Source organism: Acromyrmex echinatior, chromosome 14, assembly GCF_024713525.1.
Source record: "Acromyrmex echinatior isolate Ae372 chromosome 14, ASM2471352v2, whole genome shotgun sequence".
NCBI classification, from domain to species: Eukaryota; Metazoa; Arthropoda; class Insecta; order Hymenoptera; family Formicidae; genus Acromyrmex; species Acromyrmex echinatior.
In genome coordinates, this window is record NC_141865.1 from 77,529 (window position 1) to 99,700 (window position 22,172).

The 22,172-nt window shown below is 28.6% G+C and overlaps 5 protein-coding genes across 10 annotated transcripts in view; 1 reads left to right on the plus strand and 4 right to left on the minus strand.

Moving 5' to 3' along the window:
* The window catches only part of mus81 (mus81 structure-specific endonuclease subunit), a 32,620-nt gene that overhangs the window by 5,730 nt on the left and 4,718 nt on the right, over positions 1–22,172 (plus strand). The window lies entirely within an intron of this gene.
* Positions 639–4,974, minus strand: LOC105152761 (odorant receptor 13a-like). 3 transcript variants are annotated; one of them, XM_087413267.1, is made up of 9 exons: positions 4,819–4,974; positions 4,261–4,380; positions 3,566–3,683; positions 2,672–2,945; positions 2,414–2,536; positions 2,219–2,309; positions 1,868–2,007; positions 1,447–1,579; positions 639–1,362 (listed from the first exon to the last, which is right to left on the minus strand). In XM_087413267.1, the coding sequence occupies exons 1-9, from the start codon at positions 4,972–4,974 to the stop codon at positions 1,312–1,314; spliced, it is 1,206 nt and encodes a 401-aa protein (XP_087269393.1). In that variant the 3' UTR covers positions 639–1,311. The 3 variants fall into 3 exon arrangements, with proteins under 3 accessions (XP_087269393.1, XP_087269392.1, XP_011065498.2); XM_087413266.1 differs by having other exon boundaries at positions 2,672–2,960; XM_011067196.2 differs by having other exon boundaries at positions 2,672–2,960; positions 4,803–4,892.
* On the minus strand, positions 5,206–9,939 carry LOC105152762 (odorant receptor 13a-like). Its single transcript, XM_087413180.1, has 11 exons — positions 9,781–9,939; positions 9,220–9,339; positions 9,013–9,127; positions 8,505–8,778; positions 8,257–8,382; positions 8,074–8,162; positions 7,913–7,959; positions 7,720–7,859; positions 7,228–7,360; positions 6,306–7,146; positions 5,206–6,129 (listed from the first exon to the last, which is right to left on the minus strand). Exons 1-10 carry the CDS (start codon positions 9,937–9,939, stop codon positions 7,096–7,098), a joined length of 1,254 nt encoding a protein of 417 aa, XP_087269306.1. The 3' UTR covers positions 5,206–6,129; positions 6,306–7,095.
* On the minus strand, positions 10,741–15,966 carry LOC105152763 (uncharacterized). 3 transcript variants are annotated; one of them, XR_015547349.1, is made up of 9 exons: positions 14,653–15,966; positions 13,744–13,860; positions 13,536–13,653; positions 13,080–13,341; positions 12,836–12,958; positions 12,643–12,733; positions 12,329–12,446; positions 11,041–11,173; positions 10,741–10,958 (listed from the first exon to the last, which is right to left on the minus strand). XR_015547349.1 is itself a non-coding variant. In XM_087413277.1 (9 exons), exons 1-9 carry the CDS (start codon positions 14,806–14,808, stop codon positions 10,908–10,910), a joined length of 1,185 nt encoding a protein of 394 aa, XP_087269403.1. In that variant the 5' UTR covers positions 14,809–15,960; the 3' UTR covers positions 10,741–10,907. The 3 variants fall into 3 exon arrangements, 2 of the variants coding, with proteins under 2 accessions (XP_087269403.1, XP_087269402.1); XM_087413277.1 differs by having other exon boundaries at positions 12,307–12,446; positions 13,536–13,647; positions 14,653–15,960; XM_087413276.1 differs by having other exon boundaries at positions 12,307–12,446; positions 14,653–15,960.
* Positions 16,085–21,945, minus strand: LOC105152764 (4-vinylanisole receptor-like). 2 transcript variants are annotated; one of them, XM_087413270.1, is made up of 9 exons: positions 20,763–21,943; positions 20,031–20,150; positions 19,821–19,938; positions 19,346–19,619; positions 19,108–19,230; positions 18,896–18,986; positions 18,202–18,341; positions 16,286–16,418; positions 16,085–16,202 (listed from the first exon to the last, which is right to left on the minus strand). In XM_087413270.1, the coding sequence occupies exons 1-9, from the start codon at positions 20,916–20,918 to the stop codon at positions 16,152–16,154; spliced, it is 1,206 nt and encodes a 401-aa protein (XP_087269396.1). In that variant the 5' UTR covers positions 20,919–21,943; the 3' UTR covers positions 16,085–16,151. The 2 variants fall into 2 exon arrangements, with proteins under 2 accessions (XP_087269396.1, XP_011065502.2); XM_011067200.2 differs by lacking the exon at positions 20,031–20,150 and having other exon boundaries at positions 20,763–21,945.

The window sequence follows — 22,172 nt, forward strand, 5'->3', positions numbered from 1 at the left end:
TAGCGAGCACATTAGGATACTAGGTACATTAGGATCAAGGGCTTCAGCAATCACAATCATCGCCGCTTCAGGAGTGGCGATGGTTTCTTCTTCTTCTTTTGTGATTAATGGTCCTGGTTCTCGTTGACGAGGTAAACTTGGTTAGTCGTTTCCTAAATTCCTCCAACCTTCCACAGGAGTCAGTGAGTATAATCGGAATGCAATGCACCACTTCGAACCGGGCAGAAGTAACAAAAAAAGGGATGATACATTCAAAATGAAAATGGAAGGCGCTCCTCATAAACACTGGGCGCTGCGACTACGACGCTTCGGCGCCGCACGGATGCATGTTCAGACGAATAAAGGAACTATCGATGATGTAATGTACAGTTGAAGCCAGCCACGATTTTCAAAAAATATGATTGAGGTGATGCAACACCTGAAGCGAGGCGAAACACGTCCGATCCGCTTGAATGCCCGCGCAAGATTTGCGAGGATTTGGCGAAGAAGTATATAGGAAACCTCGTTAATATGTAGGACGAACAGGATCTCGGTCTGGCGCGACTGTTCGGTCTCCGAATGAACAAGATCCAGAACAGGAATTAGAATTTAGACTGCGCGTGGGTTGGTGAGATAAGAGACGAGAATCAAGCTAAAAATCACAAAAAAATTTTAACACTATATTATTGTTACGTGATATAATTTTATACTTTCGCGCTACTCTGCTGCGATGGTGTTACCAAGCCTTGATCTACATTATCCTAGTTTTAATGTATTACTAACGACGAGCGAAACGACGAATGTTTTTATATTGTCAAAGTATACGAAATTATACGAGACATTTTTCGAATCTTCAGTTTTAAATATTGTTCTTCTTTTATTTTGTATCACAGATGCGAAATTGTAATTCTCGATATGCAAGAATCTTTCCCGTTTATACATAATAAAAAGACACATTCGTATTCATTTTCGTATTTTCGCGCATTATTTTTAGAAAATTATTATCGAAAATTGTTATAGAAAAATGCCAATAAAATGTTTTTTTCCATACATCTTTATTTCGAACAATTACAAATAGATTGTCGAATTGTTTTTTAGAACATAAAATTCATCTTGCATTTCAAGATAATTTGCATCTCAAAATAATTTGAACAAATTTGTAGCTTAAATAATTAAATATGCAACGTAAATACACAGAAGCAAGTGTAATAATGTCGATGCAACTGTGAATCAAAGGAAAATTCAAATTATGAATATGTTGGATTTTTGTTGCATTAAAGAGATGCGTTGTAACTTAAGCAGTTTTGAGTGCATACTTGATGCGCCAAATCATCACTGCATTGAACGGAACACAGTAAGATAAGACAAAGAAGTTTTTACAACCTTTAAAAAATAAAAGATTTTTCTTGATAAATTACGCTTATGACAATAAAAATTAAAAACACAGTAATGCAGTTATATATTTACCATGGCAAAGTTATCGATAGATAGAATCATTAGTTTACCAGCTGTTATTTTGCAAGGTATTACTGTTTTGTACATCATTAGGAGCAGAAGTTTTCGACATCTTTGCGAAGTATAATACCAATTGGCCCTGCAGCTATTACGTGAAACAAGAAAAATTAAAATTAAAATGATTAACGATAAATCTAACAAACATTTATACTAGGTTTTTATCTCGCCGTCCAAACATAAAAAGTCACAAAATTAATACATTTTGTATATGCTACATATAAAAAGATTATTTATAGCTTATAGCAATTATAATTAATATGCCCATAACAAAGAAAACTATACATTTTTATTTGAGTTTTCCCTCGAAGGCTTAAAAAAGAAAAGAGAAAAAGAAAATTAGGTAATTAGACTACTGATTTGAATTCATTCTTACATAGATTCATATGGGAGGATGCTGTAGTCAAGTAAAAATTGACCTTGCCAAAAAAGAAGAAATAAATGAATCAATTGTGCAACGTAGATAGTTAAGGGTCCGGTGATGTCATTTGCGCCTTTATCTAAATTCATTAGCACCTAAAATACATATGACATATTTTTGTCTACCGCATTGATAAATTTATCGATTACTATAAATTATTAAAGATGGTTATTTAAGATTTTTTCTCAATTTTTTCTGTTTGTTATCGTTGAAATATAATAAAAATGCTCGTGCTAAAATTTATTATTTGTAATGTAAATTTATTGTTATTTATTATATCAATAGAAAAGAATAGCTGATACATACTTGTATACCGGTTATACTGCTACTAATCATATTTAAGTTAAGAGTTATCAGAAATATTTTTGTAAATAACGATTCGATATGCGCTGCAAATCTGTGAAATGGGAACACTAAACGATAATTTGTAAATTAATATGTAAATACCAATATCAATGACAAAAATGAATGCAGATATCATTACATGTATTTCATACGTACTCTATCGTAATGATATGTCTACGTAAACAATGTAAAGTTTTACTGTAATTGTCATCTTTTACTTTGATTGGTTTCGCGTCAAAATTTTCCTCGTTATTTTTACCAATATCCTCCAGGGTGTTTCTGTAATGCCAGAAATATACTTTTGGTAAATCGAGATTTTGAGATTATATGAGTCATCGAAGAAATCGATTGCAAGAAGAATATTCCTGTTTTTTTCATGATTAAGAGAGATTTTTCATGATCAAAAAAGCTTACCCAATAATCGAGAACATTCCACAAGCATGCTGAATTAAACTGTAATACAATCCATCAACGGCGATTGTAGCAAACGAATGAGCGACTACGGCCGCATAATTATGTACTGCTATTGGATATATATATTGATTGAATTTTTCGCCGTACTCCACGTGGAAGGGTAATCTCGATGCATATGTTATAGAAGATTTTGTCAGATTGAAGACATCATTCGCTGTCAGAGTCAGCACGATTGGTTTAAGCATGAAAAGGCACGCAGTCGTGTGCATGAAAACTAGGAAACGTATAACTGTATGCAATATTTTCAAGCATATATTTATTGATATGTTTAAAAAAATTGATTTTTGCAATTAGTACATTTTTTATGCAATTTTTCTTTAAGGGGATGTTGGAGTGACCAAATTGTCGGAACATTGCATTCGATATAAATCTCCGAATTTATTCCTAAATGAAATAAAAAATTCTTTTACAAGATTAAAGTAGACGCAAAATTTGGAGATGCTGCAGTGGACTTTATACTAAAGTCGAATTAAAAAGATATTATAATCAAATCAAATTAAATGGTTCTTATACCGAGTAAATATATGTTTACATTTAGTAAATATTGAACTAACATTATTCAAACAAATATTTATTAAAATTTAATATATTAGGTGTTGGAATTAATTCGTAGCGTTTTACAAGTGATGGGAAGTACTTTCATTAATGTATTTTTTAATGCTCATGTGAAATAAATAACATTCTTTCATTAAAAACGCTACGAATTAATTCCAACACCTAATACAATTTTTTTCTCTCAGTATAAGATTGTGAGAAATATGATCCAGAATGCACGGTTACGTATATGTGTCAAAATATTTACGTAAATTTTTACAACTTTCAAATTCTACACACCTGCATAAAATGTTTCCAGATATTGTCCATACTTAGTATGCCGTTCCAAAATAATCTTTTCTACATTTGTATTTAATGATAGCCAGTCCTTTTGTATTATGTTAAGACAAGTCTTTAACTAAACAAATGTTCGTGTGTTTCTTACTATTGTCATATACAGGATATCCTTAAACTACAGCATCATCCATCTAGAGCGGACTAAACTGAGTCAAAAAGTCCTCTATTATTTTGCAATTTTTGTAATGGTTAACGAGATATTAATTACTAAAAGTCGCTAAATATATTGGTCTTCAATAATTTTTTACTTAAATACTATCAATTTTATAGAAAAACTGCAAGAGACAAAAAATCATTCATTTTCTTTTCATAGAACTCAACGAATTTTTTAAGAATTTTTTATTAACTTTTTAGTATTGCATTTTCTTATTTTTATCAACATGAGAAAATACGATATTAAAAAATTCTGAAAAAAATTTCAGAATTTTATGAGAAGAAAATAAATAATTTTTACTCTTACTGTTTTTTCTGTAAAATGATAGTATTTGAGTAAAAAATTATTGAAGACCAATATTTAGCGATATTTAGTAATTATTATCTCGTTAACTATTGCGAAAATTGCAAAATGGTAAAGGACTTTTCGATTCAATTAATCCATTCTATCTGCTCAGGATGGGTGATGCCGTACCATTACTTACTTTCTCACTATTTAACATTATGATCAATATTTTGAAACTGAATATCATGCTGATGAATATTGATGGCGCACACTCGAATACGTCATCAAGAGTGGTCGAGCCGATCAATAAATAAAGTATCTATATTGGATTTAAACGTAATTACGAAATTGATAAGTTGAGCATATTTTTCTAAATTTGAAATGACTACGTAGACATATATTTATTTTCTTATAATTTTCCACATACATTTAATATTGTTATTTTTCTGATAAATTATATTAAAATTTGTTTGACAGTTTCTCTTCTTTTTCTTCTTAAAATTAAAGTGATATCTTTTAAAAATTTAATAAAATTTGACATATACATATATATACATATATATATATATATATATATATATATATACACACATATATATTCATGCATGTATATGTGATTTTCATTATTCAGTTTAATGAATAAACTATATATTGATATATTAAATTAACTTCTAATCATAAAAGAAAATAGTAATTTTGTAGTGCAAGAAATAGATCATAGAAAATTCTTCTCTGGCAAACCTTTTAATAGATATACCTGAGGTATCAGAATAGTAAAGCTAAACACAAACAGTGACACAAAGCGAATACATCTATCGCGAAGTTTATGATACGGCCATAATCCCGAAATAGTCAGATATAATCTAAGAACGAAGTAATAGCGGCTTTGACAAACATCTTCCTTGTCGTTCATTTTTCGGAATATTAAGATTGCGAACTCTATTAGCGATTCAATGCAAACGTTTGACATTCGAGAAATTGCAGAAACTTACTTATCAATTCTATCTATCTTCTGTTCCGTACGGTACTGTAACAGTACCGTAATTACGCTAAGGTATAAGCACCTCCATTTACTGTCTGCATTTTAGCAATGTTCTTTCTACATTATAAAGCTAGCACCTTATTGTTTCTCTCTGAAAGGACATTTTCCTTTACTTTCATATTCTGTTTCCATTATTGTGAATCAGTTTCAAATGTAACTCTTAACACATTATGTGAATTTATCTCGTGCGGGAAAAGACAAAACTTTGTACTGCATTCGAACAATGGAATGATTGCAAAAAGTAAATAGCAGACATGAATTACGTAAGAATATAAGATACTGTTATTTCGATTCAATTTAAGAAAATTTTTACGGACTCTGACGTTTATGAATAAATTTCTGATTTGAGTTTGATTTGAGTAAAGTTGAGATAAATAGAGATGAAATGTAATTCCTAAAATTCAACAGATCTTGATTATAGATCATCTCATCATCCGTCCGCTTTTTGGATAAATACTTTCTGGAATAAATTAGTTATATCCGTATAATAATGATAATAAACAATTATTAACAATTAATTTATACATATAATTATGTTAATTACCGATATAAGTAATTCTTTTACTTTCTTACTTTTTCATTGAAAATTTCAATGAGTTTTGTTATGTTAATGTAAACTTCTAGATATTACAAAGTCGTATGACATAAAAGTAAAAATTGATGCTACTTCTTATGTTAAAATGTATTGTGTATTCTATTACTTGTTGTTGTTCAATTAATGCATATAACATTTTTATTTTGTACGTTCAAGCAAGTTTTTCAGTAAGCAAAAATAACAATTAATGACAAAGATTTTTTTATTCCACCATGATGACACAAATTTTGTTTCAAGATTATGTAACGTTTGCATTCATTTATTCGTTCAGATTCATTTATTCGTTATTGAGACGTTGATGACATTGTTTACAAAAAATTTTTAAATAGTTTTTACATGTCAACGTGTACAAAGTTGTCGTACAATACATATTTTGAGTGTTCAGTCTCAAGTCTCTTTCTTTTTTAATTTTATATCAAAATACGTACAAACTAATTAACCTTTTTCGCTTGTATTATAATCGAACATGCATATACATATTAGGTGTTGGAATTAATTCGTAGCGTTTTTAATGAAAGAATGTTATTTATTTCACATGAGCATTAAAAAATACATTAATGAAAGTACTTCCCATCACTTGTAAAACGCTACGAATTAATTCCAACACCTAATATTTTTACACATTGTTACAAACACACTATTGTGTATTTTCCCGTATTGTTACAGAAATTGCAGTAAAATGTTTTTTTATGCACCTTTATTTCGGATAATCATATAACATATAAGTTGTTGAATTGTACATCCTTTTTCTAGATATATAAAATTCGCCTACAACTTGCATCTCAAAATATGTACAAATATATAGCTTAAATGTGCAACGTAAATGCACACATTGCACAGTATGTGTAATAATTAATACGTTGATACTACCGTGAAATCAAAGAAAAATTCGAGTTATATACTAATAATTAGATTTTTGTTGCATTAATCAGGGAATTTAGTCATTTGGGATATTTTTACATTCCAGCAGCGAAAAAATGTTGTAAAATATTATTTTACATGAATATTGTTTTGCATATTTTTTCCTCTTTTAATATCTATTCTTTATAAACTTTTAAATATGCAATTCCATCAAAAAACCTGACCTTGTGAACCTAGAACCCGATTTTTTATAAATTAAATTTGTTTTATATTATAAAAAACTATACTTAACGTGCTTATTCCGTTTAATATTGGTTTAATTTTTACTTATTTTTTTCAAAAAATATGAATAAATCTAGATCCATAATGTTTTTAAATGACAATATAAATAAAACAATGTATAATATTGTTAATAATACTGATAGAAATATAAAAACACCCCAGGTGATTGTTTACATAAAAAAGGAGTGACTCGGGTAAAGAAATGCATTTTAATTTAAGAGGTTTTTGAATAAATATTTAAATGCGCCAAATCATCATTGCATAGAACGAAACACGGTGAGATAAGATAGAGAAGTCTTCACAACCTTTAAGAAATAAAAGTTTTTTCGGTAAACTGCGATTATAACAACAAAAATTAAAATACAGTAATGCAGTTATATATTTACCATTGCAAAATTATCGATGGATAGAATCATTAATTTACCAGCTGTTATTTTGCAAGGTATTACTGTTCTATACATCATTAGCAGCAGAAGTTTTCGACATCTTTGCGAAGTGTAATACCAATTCGCTCTACAGCTATTATGAAATGAAAAAAATTAAAATTAGAATGATTAACGATAAATGTAAAGCAAGTATTTATAATTTATATTAGGTTTCTATCTTGTCATCTAAACACAGAAAACTACAAAATCTGTTTTTTTATTTGTCTATTTTTTTATCTTGTGTATGTTACATATAAAGGATCAGTTGTAGATAGTAATAATATTAGAATTAAAGTAGAATTATTAATGTGCAATTATTTATAGCAATTGTAAATAATTTGTCCAAAATATAAAATAAATCATACGCTTTTATTTAAGTTTTTCTTTAGAGTTTAGAAAAAAAAAAAGAAAAATGAGGTAATTAGACTGAATTGAATAAATTTGCATTCTTACATAGATTCGTATGGAAGGATGCTGTAATCCAGTAGAAATTGACCTTGCCAGAAATGAAGAAACAAATGAATGAGTTGTCCAAAATACATACTAATAGGTGCGACGATGTCATTCACATTCTTGTCAAAATTTATCAGCATCTAAAATGCATATTTATTATAATTACTATCCACACTTCTTTCGGCTAACGCACTATAGTTGTTTGAAATATTGAATAGTGATTATTAAAGCCGATGAAAGCTAAAAATGGTATTATTTTTCTCAAATTTGTTTTTATCTTCGCGAAAATTCTTATTTCATTCCATTCTATACCAAAAATACTTATAACGTAAAAAGAAAAAAACTAATACGTACTTGTACCATATAAACTGCCAATAATCATGTTAAAGTTAAGATTTATCAGAAATATCTTTGTATACACAGATTCAATATGTTCCGCAAATCTGCGAAATGAGAACACTAAATAATTATAATTAATATGAAGTATCGCACAATGGCAAAAACAGGGGTCGTTACTTGATATTTCTTTATACGTACTCTATTACACCGAGATGTCTACGTAAACAATGTAAAGTTTTATAATAATTGTCGTCTTTAATTTTATCTGATTTTGTGTCAAATGACTCGTCTGTGTCATTTTTTCCAATGTTTTCCAATACATTTCTGTAAAGTCAAGAAAAATATTGATGCTTTTGAAAAAGTAAAATTTTATAAGTTGTCAAAGAAATAAACAAATTTTTGAAGAATACTGTTATCTTTTTATAATCAAGAGAGATCGTTTTTACCCAATAATGGAGAACATTCCACAAGCATGTTGAATGAGGGTATAATACAAAGCATCAGCCACGACTGTGGCAAACGAATGAGCGACTACGGCCACATAACTATGCACTGCTATTGGATATATATACTGATTGAATTTCCTGCCATATTCTACGCGGAAGGGTAATCTCGACTCGAATGGAATGGAAGATTTTGTTATATTAATGATATCATCCGTCATCAGGGTCAGCATGATTGGTTTCACCACGAAAAGGCTCGCCGTCGTATGCATTAAAACTAGGGAAAACGATATTCGTCGCAAGATTTTAAAATCATTATACATTCATTGATATGTTTAATAAAATAAAAAGATCAATTTTTCGCGATAAGCATGTTCTTTATACAATTTTTTTATAAAGTTTAATGACAATGCTGTAAGATTGAAGAGAATATGATCTAGAATACACACTTATATGTGTGCGTTCAAGATAATATTTATTTAAGTTTTTACAATCTTGGAATTATACACACCTGCATAAAATGTCGCCAGATGCTGTCCATACTTACTATGCCGTTCCAGAATAACCTTTTCTACTGAATTTAATGATTGCCAGTCCTTTTGTATTATATTAAGACAAGTCTTTACCTAAACACATGCTTGCGTATTTCTTGCTAATGTAACATTTGTTCATATAAAAGTCAAGTGTTAATGCAAGTTTGAAAATTTTTATTACTTACTTTCTCGCTATTTAACATTATAAACAATAGTTTAGAGCTGAATGTTATACTGATGAATATTGGTGGCACACATTCAAACACGTCATCGAGAGTGATCGAGCCGATTAGTAGATAAAGTATCTGTATTAGAGTTAAACGCAATCACGAATTCATAAATTAATCATTTTTTTTAATATTTAAAAATCTATGTACACATATATTTACTTTTTTATAATTTTCCAAAAATTATCAAAATACTTTTTTATAATTTTCCAAAAATCATTAAAATTTTTATTCTTCTGATAAATTATTGTATATCAAAATTTATTAACAGTCTATTTTTCCATCTTTCTTTTTCGGATTTTATATTAAAGTTATATCTTTCAAAAATTTAATATAATTTGGCATACGTATGCGTAAGCGTATATGTGTGTAAGTTTCATATAGTTTGATGAATAACTGTATCAATATATTAAACTTCTAGTCGTGTAAAAAAAAAAAGAAAAATCATGCAATGAGTAACTCTGCAGCGCACTAAACAGATGATATATTCTTCTTTGGCAAATCTTTCGATAGATATACCTGAGGTATCAGAATAGTAAAGCTAAACACAAACAACGGCACGAAGCGAATACATCTATCGCGAAGTCTATGATATGGCCATAATCCTGAAATACTCAAATAGAATCTAACAACACTGTAATATCGGCTTTGTGCACTGTGGTCTTTCTTCTCAATCATTTTTCGGAATAAGAAGATAGCGAAATATCAACTATTCCATTTGTACTTTATTCCACTCAACGTTCAATTTTCAACAAATTATATAAGATTACTTATTGATTTCTTCCATCTTCTATTCAGCAACAGCATGTAATTGCGCTGAGGAATATACGGACAATTACCTACTGTGTTCCAATCCTTTTCCTTTTACATTTTTAAAGCCGTTACTTATCGTTTCTCTTTGAAGAGACATTTTATTTTAATTTCATATTCTGTATGGAATCTTCATAGTCTTATGGTTTTTTTAGAAATCTCGTCTTAGAAAAGATGCAACTTACTTACGTACTGCAGTTGTTAGAGAAAGCTGTACATACTTGCGTTAGAGAAAGTAAATAGTAGAAGTGATAAATGACACGCGTGAAAATATGATATATTATTAGTTTAAAATAATTTAATAGAGCCTAATTATTAATCTATAAACTACATTTATTTACCTTTAATTTAAATAAAGTTGACCAATGTAACGTTAATAAAATGTGGATTGTAGAATTCATATATAATTTTCGAAGTGTCTCCTTGTTCACCTTCACTGTTAATTAGGAAGATAAATTTTCCAGAATACTTGATCGGTTACATGTAGTTTACATCAATTAACTTACATATTTATGTAAAGTTACATGAGCCAAAAATTGTTAGAGAAAAGTGGACTTCTTTGATAAACATCTATAAGTAAACTTCTGGATATTGCGAAAAAAAATGATAAGTATTTGTATGGAAGCAAGAGATGATACTTAATTATTGTAATGAAATACATGCATATGATTATATTAATATGTATATATCTATATTTTGGTTGCTATACAATTGAAGAAAAATTATATCAAAAATTATAAAGAAAAAAGAAAAGTACATATAATACATAAAATTTTTATTACATTAAAGAGATGTATTTTAATTTAGACAATTTTGATGATTCATGCGCCAAATCATCACTGGAGAGAACGAAACATAGTGAGATAAGATAGAGACGTTTTTACAACCTTTAAGAAATAAAAAATTCTTTGATAAGCTACAATTACAACAGTATAATTTGTAGACATAACAATACAATTTTACACTTACCGTAGCGAAGCTTTCAATAGATAAAATCACTATTTTGCCGGCGGTGATTTTGCATGGTGACGTCGTTCTGTTCATAATTAGAAGAAGAAGTTTTCGACATCTGTGCGAAGCATAATACCAATTCGCTTTGCAGCTATTATTCAAAATAAGATAAATATAAATGATAAATAATAAACCTTTATATATTAATAGTAAAACCAAATATTGATGTATTGTAATATTAAATCTTTATTTAACACTGAAAGTTGCAATCTATCTTTTGATTTGTATAGGGTAAACTTGGTTAAGATGGCTATACGGAAAAGATGACCATAAGCTTTTAGAATAATTACAAAAATACTCTATTTAATAATTATTGGCTAAATTACAGCTCATGGCCATTTTTTTCTGTATCGCCATAATACCCGAATAATTGTAAATAATTGTAAATATGAAGGAATTGTAATCAGAATTAAAATAACTATAAATGTGCGATTATTTATAATAATAATTGTAAATAATATGCCAAAAATCACACTAATAGTTTTGATACAACTATTTTTCGATGATTTAAAAAAAGGATAAAAGTATCGATTTGGGAACCAAGCTCGAATGACCTTGACTTTGACATGCTGTCAAGATCGTGACCCTGAGTGATTTTCAACAAATTTTAGCCGTCGCTCATTTTTCGTTAAAAAATTATAAACAAAAGATATTTAAGAAATAACGTCTCATTTCTGTTATACAAAATCAAAATTTTGACTCTCCCCCCACCTTCCCTTCTGCTTGGGGGGGGGGGGCGCACGACTTTCATCTGAAGCGACTCTACCCTTAAATCTCCCCCCCTGCTTGGGGGTATACGATTTCCACGAAATCGACTTTCACCCTACCTCTTCTCTGCTTTAAACAGTCAAATTCTTCACATTAAAAATAAATTTTCTGCTAAAGCAGTGAACTTGTGTTCGCATGCCACTAGACAATGGGAGAGGTGGAATGCAGTAGGTGGATGTAGTTTAGAATAGTTTCTGATGTTATATATAGCCGAAATAGGACGTTATTTTTTCAAACTTTTTTTTGTTAATAACTTTTTAATGAAAGAACGATGGCTACAACTTGTTGGAAGTCGCTTAGGGTCATGACTTTGACAACATATGTATGTCAAGATCAAGATCAGTGGAGCTTGGTCATTGGAGCTCTAATCGATATTTTTATCAAAAAAAGAAATAAATCAGAAAAATAAGGTAACTAATTATGAAAGAATCGACTTAAATTAACATGCACACTTACATAGATTTATATGGAAGGATACTGTAATCAAGTAAAAATTGAGCTTGCCAAAAATGAAGAAACAAATGAAGGAATTGTGCAATATACATAGTTATTGGCCCAGCGATATCCCTTGCGCTTTTATCTAAATTCATTAACACCTAAAATACACATTTAACTTATTTTCGTATTTATTTCGGCTGTCGCACTGGCGAAATTTGCAACGATTATGAGGATGTTACTAAAGATTATTTTTCCATAATGTTGTTAAAATGTGACAAATCCTCGTATGTTCTAAAATTATTTGTACTGTAAAAAAGAAAGATGATACGTACTTGTATATCAGTTGATACGTACTTGTATACCAGTTAAACTTCCAATGATCATATTTAAGTTAAGATTAATTAGAAATATTTTCGTAAATAATGATTCGATATGTTCAGCAAATCTATGAAATTAGTATATTACACAATTATATGTGAATTAATATATATAAATATATGTATAAATATCAACGATAGAACGTTATGCAGTATATTTTTAAACATACTCTATCACGAGAGGATGTCTACGTAAACAATGTATAGTTTTACTGTAATTATTATCCTGTATCTTAGCTCGTTTTGTGTAAAAAATATCCTCGTTATTTTTGCCAATGTTCTCCAGTGTGTTTCTGTAATGTAAGAAATATCATTGCTTTTGGCAAACCGAGATTTTGAAATTATGTCACTGAAAAAATTGATTATAATTCAAGAAAAGCGTCTCTATCTTTTTATGATCAACGGAGACTTTACCCAATAATCGAGAACATTGCACAAGCATGCTGAATTAAACTATAATACAAGCCATCGACCGCGACTGTGGCGAATGTGTGAGCGAACACGGCAATATAACTATGCAGTGCTATCGGATATATATATTGATTGAATTTCTCGCCGTATTCAACGCGAAATGGTAATCTCGGCACAGATTTTGTCACATTGAAGATATCATTCGCCATCAGAGTCAGCATGATTGGTTTAAGTACGAAAAGACACCCCGTCATATGCATGAAAACTAAAGAAAATGATAATCTTAGCAAAATTTAGGTTATTTTATTAATTTGTACAAAATACAAAGATTATACAATTTTTTTGATAAATATACTCTTTAAGCAATTTTTTTCAGAAGCAATAAAATAATGTTTCGTAAAATCGCGGAAGATCTTATATATGATTCAAAATGTTACTATATACCTGCATTGTACATACCTGCATAAAATGCTGCTAGATATTGCCCATATCTTGTATGCCGTTGCAGAATAATCCTTTCTATATCTGTATTTACTGATAGCCAATCCTTTCGTATTATGTTAAGACAAATCTTTACCTAAACACATGCTGCCGTATTTCTTGCTAATGTAACATTTTTTCACATAAAAATCAAGTGTTAATGCAAGTTTGAAAATTCATCACTTACTTTCTTGCTATTTAACATTATAATCAATAGTTTAGAGCTGAATGTTATACTGATAATTAGAGATGGCAGACACTCGAATATGTCATCGAGAGTTATCGAGCTGAGTAAGTAAAGTGCCTATTGGAATTAGTATAAAAAACATATAATGGCGAAATTGATAATTTGTTGTATTTTTAGAATTTATGATAGAATTATATAAGATAAATACAAATAGAGATAACAAACAAGAATATAAATAAAAAGCGCTCGAAGTTTGCACAGCAAAATAATTAAATTATCAACGATCAAATAAATGAGCAATATAAGGTGTTTTGTTAAAATGTTTAATATTAATTTAACATATCAATATGATAATATCAAATATATAATATAAAATGTAAATAAATGAATATAGATGTTTCGAGAGCCTTCTTCAGTATAATTAAATGAACACATCTCTTTCGCTTAACAACTATTTCAAATCAAAGAAAATTCCATGTCAATTTATTGATGATAATTGATAGTAAATCAAATATTTTTGGTCGTTGATAATTTAACAGATAGAGATATACATATAATGATTTTATAATGTGTTTTCGATAGAAAAAAAAATACATTATACATCATATATTTATTGTAACTTCATACATTTACTATTATCAATAATTATCAATAATTGTCAATAATTTACAATTACATTTGAATACATCAAAATTTATTTTATGTATCTGTTCTCTTTCTAATTAAAGTTATTCGTATGTATGTTAAATATTTAATGAAATTTAACATACGCGTACATAATTAATTAATAGATTCATTAGATAATTGCATTCGATATATTTTTGATCACTCAAGAAAAAAATGTACATACGATCAATAAGCAGCACAATAAATGAATTCTTTTTTTTGATAATTTTTGAATATATATACCTGAGGTATCGCAATACTAGAGCACAATATAAACAACAACACGAAGCAAATACATCTGTCGCGAAGATTGTAATATGGCCATAATCCTGAAATAGTCAGATATAATCTAAGAACAGCATAACGTCGGTTTTGCTCAACGTCTTTCTTGTCGAACATTTTTCGAAATAAGATGATTGCGGACTATATTGACTATTCTATGTGAACGTCAACATTCAAAGTTCAATTTTCAATAAATTGCGGAAGATTGCATATTGATTTCTTTCATCTTCTATTCAGCAATATTATAGTAATTGCGCTGAGAAATAAGCGAGCGATTAACTATTATGTTTCAATCATTTCTCTTTTACATTGTTAAAGCTGTTGCTTATCATTTCTCTTTGAAGGAACACTTTCTTGTAATTTTATATTACGTATCTCATGTTTCTATTTCCTCTTGGAAACTCTCTCTCTCTCTCTCTCTCTCTCTTAGAACTTTATACTGCTTTAGAGAAAGCTGTATATACCTCTTTTAGAGAAAATAAATAGCAGAAATGACAAACGTTGTGAAAATATGATATATTATTATAGTTTAATCACAAATTTTTTCAAATTGTTTGTTCGTTCTTCTGCACTGTTAATTAGAAAGGTAAGTTCTTCGAAATGTTTGATCGATTGATTACATACGTAACTTATGTTGATAAACAATTAACTTACATACTTATGTAAAGTTACGCGGGTCAAAAAATTTTTAGAAAAGAGCGGATTTACACACACATTATACGTAAGTCCGTTCTTTTCTAAAAATTTGTGTGTGTGTGTGTGTGCGGGTGCGCGCGCGTGTGTATGTGTACATGCATAGGTAAAACGGATAATTTTTTAAAATAAGTTATTTTTTAAAATAAATTACTTTTAGTTAATGAAAATATTAATGTATGATTATTAAAAAATTGATAGTTTATGTAAATATTGAATATTTCACATCAATATATGCCAGAGTGTAAAAGATTTGTATACTATTGATTTTTCAATATTTCTCTAATTGAATATTTCTATGTGCATAATAATAAGAGAAACCATATTATTACAAAAAAATTATTTTATTTAAAAAAAATGAATCTTTTTAACTCTTCCACTTAGAAAAAAATATAACAAAAATATATTCTTCTTGAAACCATTTTACTTTTATTCGAAATATTTTTTCGTATCATCAAAAATAAGTGAAATGTTAAAAGATTTAAATTTAAATGGATCATGTACATAAGTAAACTTCTAGATATTGTGAAAGGTTGCTGTGCATCTGTATGGAGCGAAAGATGATACTATTTATTGTGCAGAAATGTATGCATGTACTTATATTTATACGTATAATATCTACATTTCGATTGTCATCAAAATCGAAGAAAAATATTAGAAATTATAAAGGAGAAAAGAAAAAAATATATAATACGTACAATTTTTATTGTATTAAAGATATATATTTCAACTTAGACACTTTTGAATAAATTAAAAACATCAAATCATCACTGGAGAGAACGAAACATAGTGAGATAAGATAGAGACGTTTTTACAACCTTTAAGAAATAAAAAAATCTCTCGATAAGCTAGAATTATAACAATATAATTTACAAATATAACAATACCATTTTATATTTACCGTAGCGAAACTTTCAATAGATAAAATCACTATTTTCCCGGCGGTGATTTTACATGGTGACGTCGTTCTGTTCATAATTAAAAGAAGAAGTTTCTGACATTTATGCGAAGCATAATACCAATTCGCCCTGCAGCTATTATTTGAAATAAGATAAATATAAATTAAAATATTATATAAATATAAATTAAAGATAAATATAAATTAAAATAGAAATATAAATTTAAAAGATTAATAAATTATATTAATAATAAATCGAATGTTTGTGTTAGGTCTTTATCTTGATATTCAACACAGAAAGCTGTAATTTATCTTTCGATTCGCCTTGCATGTATTACATATATTATATATATATATATATATATATATATATATATATATATATATATATATGAAGGAATTGCAATTATAGAATTAAAATAATTGTAAGTGTGCGATTATTTGTAGCAATTGTAAATATTATAATATACTCCAAAAATATAAAAAAATCATTCGTGCCGATACAAGCGATGGTTTAAATTATTTAGAAAAAAGAAAAAAAATCTCAAAGAATCGAACATATTGAATATTCGATTTGAATGTTCGAATAGTTTGAAGTAAAAAAAAAATGAATGTTTATTTTAAATACTTCGGACAATTCGAGTTTAAGAAGATCGGTCTTAGAACTGTCAATTTAGTTATGTCTGAAGTTCGGACAGTTTAAACTGTAAAGAAATATAGTGTACCTTGGGAAGAGCAGTTGTTCACAAAAAATCTTTTTTTTTTAGATGGTTGCTTAGTAAAGTGTTGAAAATTTAAAATGCCTCATCACAGAGCTACCCAAAATCTGCACAATTTAGATAAAAATATTAAGAATGTTTTAGCTACAATATCAGCTAAAAATAATAGTCAATCAATCAAAATAAGCTGATATTAATCAATATCAAAAAATTTTGATGATATTAGCCCGTGAATATGCTCTGAAACCACAACTGCAAAAAAATAAAATAACAAATAATTTGGCTTATAATGATTTTACGTATCAAAATAACTATATTTTTTGTTTTTTAGGTTTTTTAGATTTTTTAGGTCAATTTTTAAACAAATGAGTAAATCCAAATAAATTTTTGCATGAATATTTATTGTTGTTTGATGTGCAGAATTCGACCGAGCAACCTTCTCGTGGTATATATCGGGTTATACGCAAATATCGGCGGTATTGTGCTGAAAATTTACTGAGAAAAAGATTTCCTAATTTTTTTGAGCAATGTAAATTAAAAGCTATATCTTTACCAAACGAAAACAAGGTGAGAATATGTTTCTGAGGTTAAATTTGTATGCAAGTTTATACAAATAAATGTAAATATCTTTCCAGAATGGCTGTTGACCTATTACTTTTTGTTATCATTACAAATGTAATGCTTTGAACTATTATAATCTCATTTTTTAGAGAAGTCTGGTGATATTTGTGTTGAGTTAGTCACAAAGAAGCATTTCCAATCCTTAACTGTTACTAATTATAAATTATACATTAAAAGTTACATTTTTAACATTTTTTCTCCATCATTTCATTGTTAACCTATTCTAGAATTTTGCATGTTCAATATTTTAGCCATTACATTAATTATATAGAAAGAAATTAGATATTTCTGATAATTCGGTTTAATAATAAGAATCACCTTAAAATTATATGAACCTTATAAAAATGTCTTTACTGTCCCGTACTGTCCGAACTTCAGACATAATTAATTGACATTCTTATCGATGCTTGAATACGAACTGATCGAATTGTTCGAACTATTTAATGTTTAATCTTTAGATTCGAACTGTCCGAACTGTTCAATTATCTCACGTTCCCAAGCTCTAGAAAACAATCAGAAAAATGACATAATCAAATTATAAAAGAATTAACATGAATTAACATTAATTTGCATTCTTACATAGATTCATATGGAAGGACGCTGTAGTCAAGTAAAAATTGACCTTGCCAGAAATGAAGAAACAAATGAAGGAATTGTGCAATATAAATTGTTATAGGCCCAGCGATGTCATTTGCGCTCTTCTCTAAATTCATTAACACCTAAAATGCACATTTTTTCAATTTACTTTCGTATTTATTTTGACAGTCGCACTGGCAAAATTTGTTGCGATTTTGAAGATGTGGTTACTAAAGATTTTTTTTTTATAATATTGTTAAAATGTAACAAATCCAAGTACATTTTAAATTTACTCATAATATAAAAAGGAAAAATTGATACGTACAGTAGAATCTCTATCATCCCAACCTCGATTTTCCGATATTTCGCTTAATCGACTATGCATTATTCATTACTTTATTTTGATATCGATTATTTTCTAATATGCGTACAACTTCGAATTTTGCTATGCATTTATGTCCCATTTACATATACGCTCTTTTTTGCCAAATTTTTCCTTTTATAAAAAAAATCGCGTAATAAACCTAATCATTGATTTTTTAGTTGCACTCATTTAAATAATTGTCCATGTTTTTTTAAATAAAATAAAATATAATCCGGACTATATCCGATTTTCACGATTATTCGATCTAATTCTGGTCCGTATTAGATCGGACAATTGAGATTCTACTGTATTTATATACCAGTTGATACGTACTTGTATGCCAGTGAAACTTCCAGCGATCATATTTAAATTAAGATTAATTAGAAATATCTTTGTAAATAACGATTCGATATGTTCCGTAAATCTGTGAAATAATGACATTACACGAATATATGTAAATTAATATGTAAATTAATATGTATACAATACATCAATATCAATGATAAAAATGGATAGATGTTATACAATTTTGTTTTCAAACGTACTCTATCACAAGGAGATGTCTACGTAAACAGTATAAAGTTTTACTGTAATTATTGTCCTGTATCTTAGCTTGCTTTACGTCAAAAATGTCATCGTTATTTTTACCAATGTTCTCCAATGTGTATCTGTAATGCCAGAAATATTGATGCTTTTGAGACTTCGAGATTATGAGTCATTGAAGAAATTGATTGCAATTCAAGAAAGGCATCCCTATCACTTCATGATCAAGGGAGATTTTACCCAATAATTGAGAACATTCCACAAGCATGCTGAATTAAACAATAGTATAAGCCATCAACCGCGATTGTGGCGAACACGTGAGCGAACACGGCTGTATAACTATGCACTGTTATTGGATAAATATATTGATTGAATTTCTCGCCGTATTCAACGCGAAATGGTAATTTCGATATAAATGGTACAGAAGATTTCGTCGCATTGATGATATCATTCGTCATCAGAGTCAGCATAATTGGTTTAAATATAAAAAGACCTGACGTCACATGCATGAAAGCTAAAGAAAATAATAATCTCAGCAAGATCTTTTTTTTTTAAAGTTATTTTAACAATATGCATAAAATACAAAGGTCAATTATTTCGATAAATATATTCTTAAGCAATTTTTTGAAAACGAAATAAAATAATGTTTCGTAAAATCGCGGATGATATGATCAAAAATGCACGCAAGTTTCTAAAACATCTGCATTGTACATACCTGCATAAAATACCGCCAAATATTGGCCATACCTGGTATGTCGTTGCAGAATAATCTTTTCTACATCTGTATTTGCTGATAGCCAATCCTTTCGTATTGTGTTAAGACAAATTTTTACCTAAACACATGCTGCCGTATTTTTTGCTTATTGTAACATTTTTTTAGCATAAAAGTCAAGTGTTAATGCAAGTTTGAAAATTTATCACTTACTTTCTTACTATTTAACATTATAATCATTAATTTAGAGCTGAATATTATACTGATAATTAGAGATGGTAAGCTCTCGAATACGTCATCAAGAGTTATCGAACCAATTAATAAGTAAAGCGTCTGTATTGAAATTATAAAGTAAAACGTATAATTGCTAAATTGATTATGTTGTATTTGTAGAATATTTATAATAGAATTATACAGGGTGATTTTAACATATTTCGTCATCCATCATGAGTAGGTAGAGTGAATCGGACTGACTCGAAAAGTCATCTACCATTTTGCAGTTTATGCAATGGTTAACGAGATATTAATTACTAAAAATTGCCAAATATTGTCTTGAATAATTTTTTATTCAAATACTATCAACTTTATAGAAAAACTGCAAGAGACAGAAATCATTAATTTTCTTCTCATAGAACTCTAAAAATTTTTTATCAACTTTTTAGTATTGTATTTTCTTATTTTTACCAACATGAAAAAAATTCTCTTTGATTACATTAAAATTTATCTTATGTCTTTTTTTTGTCCTCTTTCTTCCGTCTCTTATTACATTAAAGTTACACATATAAACTTTAAAAATTTGAACATGTGCGCGTGCAGTTAATTAATAGATTCATTGTATAATTGTATATCAATACATTTCTGATCGTTCAAAGAAAGAAAGTATACAATTAATAACTTTGCAGCATAATAAACGCACTTTTTTTGCTAACTTTTGAATGTATATACCTGAGGTATTGCAATACTAGAGCAGAATGCAAATAATGGCACAAAGCAAATACATCTGTCGCGAAGATTATAATATGGCCATAATCCTGAGATGGTCAGGTATAATCTAAGAACAGCGTAACGTCGGTTTTGTTCAACGTCTTTCTTGTCAAACATTTTTCGGAATAAGATGATTGCGGACTATATCAACTATTCTCTATGTGAAATTCTCAACATTCATCGTTTAATTCTCAACAAATTGCGAAAGATTGCTTATCGATTTCTTTCATCTCCTATTCAGCAGTAGTATCGTAATTGCGCTAAGAAATAAGCAGGCGATTACCTACCGTGTTTCAATCATCTCTCTTTTACATTTTTAAAGCCATTGCATATCATTTCTCTTTGAAGGGACATTTTCTTTTAATTTTATATTCCGTATGTTACAGTTTTATCTCGTCTTGGAAAAGGAACTTTATACTGCTTTAGAGAAAGCTGTACATGTCTGTATTAGGGAAAGTAAATAGTAAAAGTGCCAAACAACACTTGTGAAAATATGCTATATTATTAGTTTAATCACAAATAATTTTTGAATTATCTCTTCGTTCTTCACTACTGTTAATTGGAAAAATAAGTTTTTAAATCCGGTAATTATATGCGTAGCTTATGTCGATAATTAGCTTACATAATTATGTAATGTTACATGGATCAAATGTTTTTTAAAAGAGCGGACTTATATACAAGGTATTTGGAAAATAATGATAAATCTTTCGCATAGAGGTAGAAATATTATCAACTTTACAGAAAAATTGCAAGAGACAAAAATTGTTTATTTTCTTCTCATAGAACTTTATGAATTTTTTCTGAATTTTTTATCATTTTTTTAGTACTGTATTTTCTCATTTTTATCAACATGAAAAAATATGGTATTAAGAAATTCTGAAAAAATTTTTTAAAAATTCTTACATATTCCTCTGACACTGTATATTGGGGCTGTTTAATTATATATATTTAGACGGTTTAAAAGATCTAAAATATTATTTTTCAGCTGCCTTATTGAAACTACTTATTTTTTATGGTTAAAAATAATCACTCTTATTTTTTCAAATTAAAAAAAAATATATAGAGATTACATGAGCGTGATGTAGCAGACAACGCACTGGTCTGCTGCACCACAGAGATCTCGGATTTGATCCCAGGCAGAATCGAAAAATTTTCGTATACTCGTAGCTGCTCTTGGAAAACAATGGCATACCATTGAATTGGATACTTGTCTAGGAAACCTCCCTATCAAAAATTGCCGATCAGAATTCGGCGTTTAAACTGTAGGTCCCCATATACGTTGTGTATGATCAGTATGTGCACACGAGTATATGAGAGGGAGGTGCCTACGCGTTAAGATAGCGTATGGCACTTGAAGAAAAAGAGATTGCG

What these genes read in the sequence shown, in the direction of transcription:
- LOC105152762 (XM_087413180.1), bottom strand. Translation starts at nt 9,939, where the DNA reads ATGATTGAGAAGAAAGACCACAGTGCACAAAGCCGATATTACAGTGTT. An exon ending in TAATGTTAAATAGCGAGAAA is followed by an intron (nt 9,128 to 9,219) that starts GTAAGTAATAAA and finishes GCATGTGTTTAG; the next exon opens with GTAAAGACTTGTCTTAATAT. An exon ending in TCTGGCGACATTTTATGCAG is followed by an intron (nt 8,779 to 9,012) that starts GTGTGTATAATT and finishes CGTTTTCCCTAG; the next exon opens with TTTTAATGCATACGACGGCG.
- LOC105152761 (XM_087413266.1), bottom strand. Translation starts at nt 4,974, where the DNA reads ATGAACGACAAGGAAGATGTTTGTCAAAGCCGCTATTACTTCGTTCTT. An exon ending in TTACTATTCTGATACCTCAG is followed by an intron (nt 4,381 to 4,818) that starts GTATATCTATTA and finishes AATCCAATATAG; the next exon opens with ATACTTTATTTATTGATCGG. An exon ending in TAATGTTAAATAGTGAGAAA is followed by an intron (nt 3,684 to 4,260) that starts GTAAGTAATGGT and finishes ACATTTGTTTAG; the next exon opens with TTAAAGACTTGTCTTAACAT.
- LOC105152764 (XM_087413270.1), bottom strand. Translation starts at nt 20,918, where the DNA reads ATGTTTGACAAGAAAGACGTTGAACAAAACCGACGTTACGCTGTTCTT. An exon ending in GGAATGTTCTCAATTATTGG is followed by an intron (nt 19,231 to 19,345) that starts GTAAAATCTCCC and finishes CTGGCATTACAG; the next exon opens with ATACACATTGGAGAACATTG. An exon ending in GTCCTTCCATATGAATCTAT is followed by an intron (nt 16,419 to 18,201) that starts GTAAGAATGCAA and finishes TTCAAATAATAG; the next exon opens with CTGCAGGGCGAATTGGTATT.
- LOC105152763 (XM_087413276.1), bottom strand. Translation starts at nt 14,808, where the DNA reads ATGTTCGACAAGAAAGACGTTGAGCAAAACCGACGTTATGCTGTTCTT. An exon ending in AGACATCCTCTCGTGATAGA is followed by an intron (nt 12,734 to 12,835) that starts GTATGTTTAAAA and finishes CTAATTTCATAG; the next exon opens with ATTTGCTGAACATATCGAAT. An exon ending in ATCCTTCCATATAAATCTAT is followed by an intron (nt 11,174 to 12,306) that starts GTAAGTGTGCAT and finishes TTTGAATAATAG; the next exon opens with CTGCAAAGCGAATTGGTATT.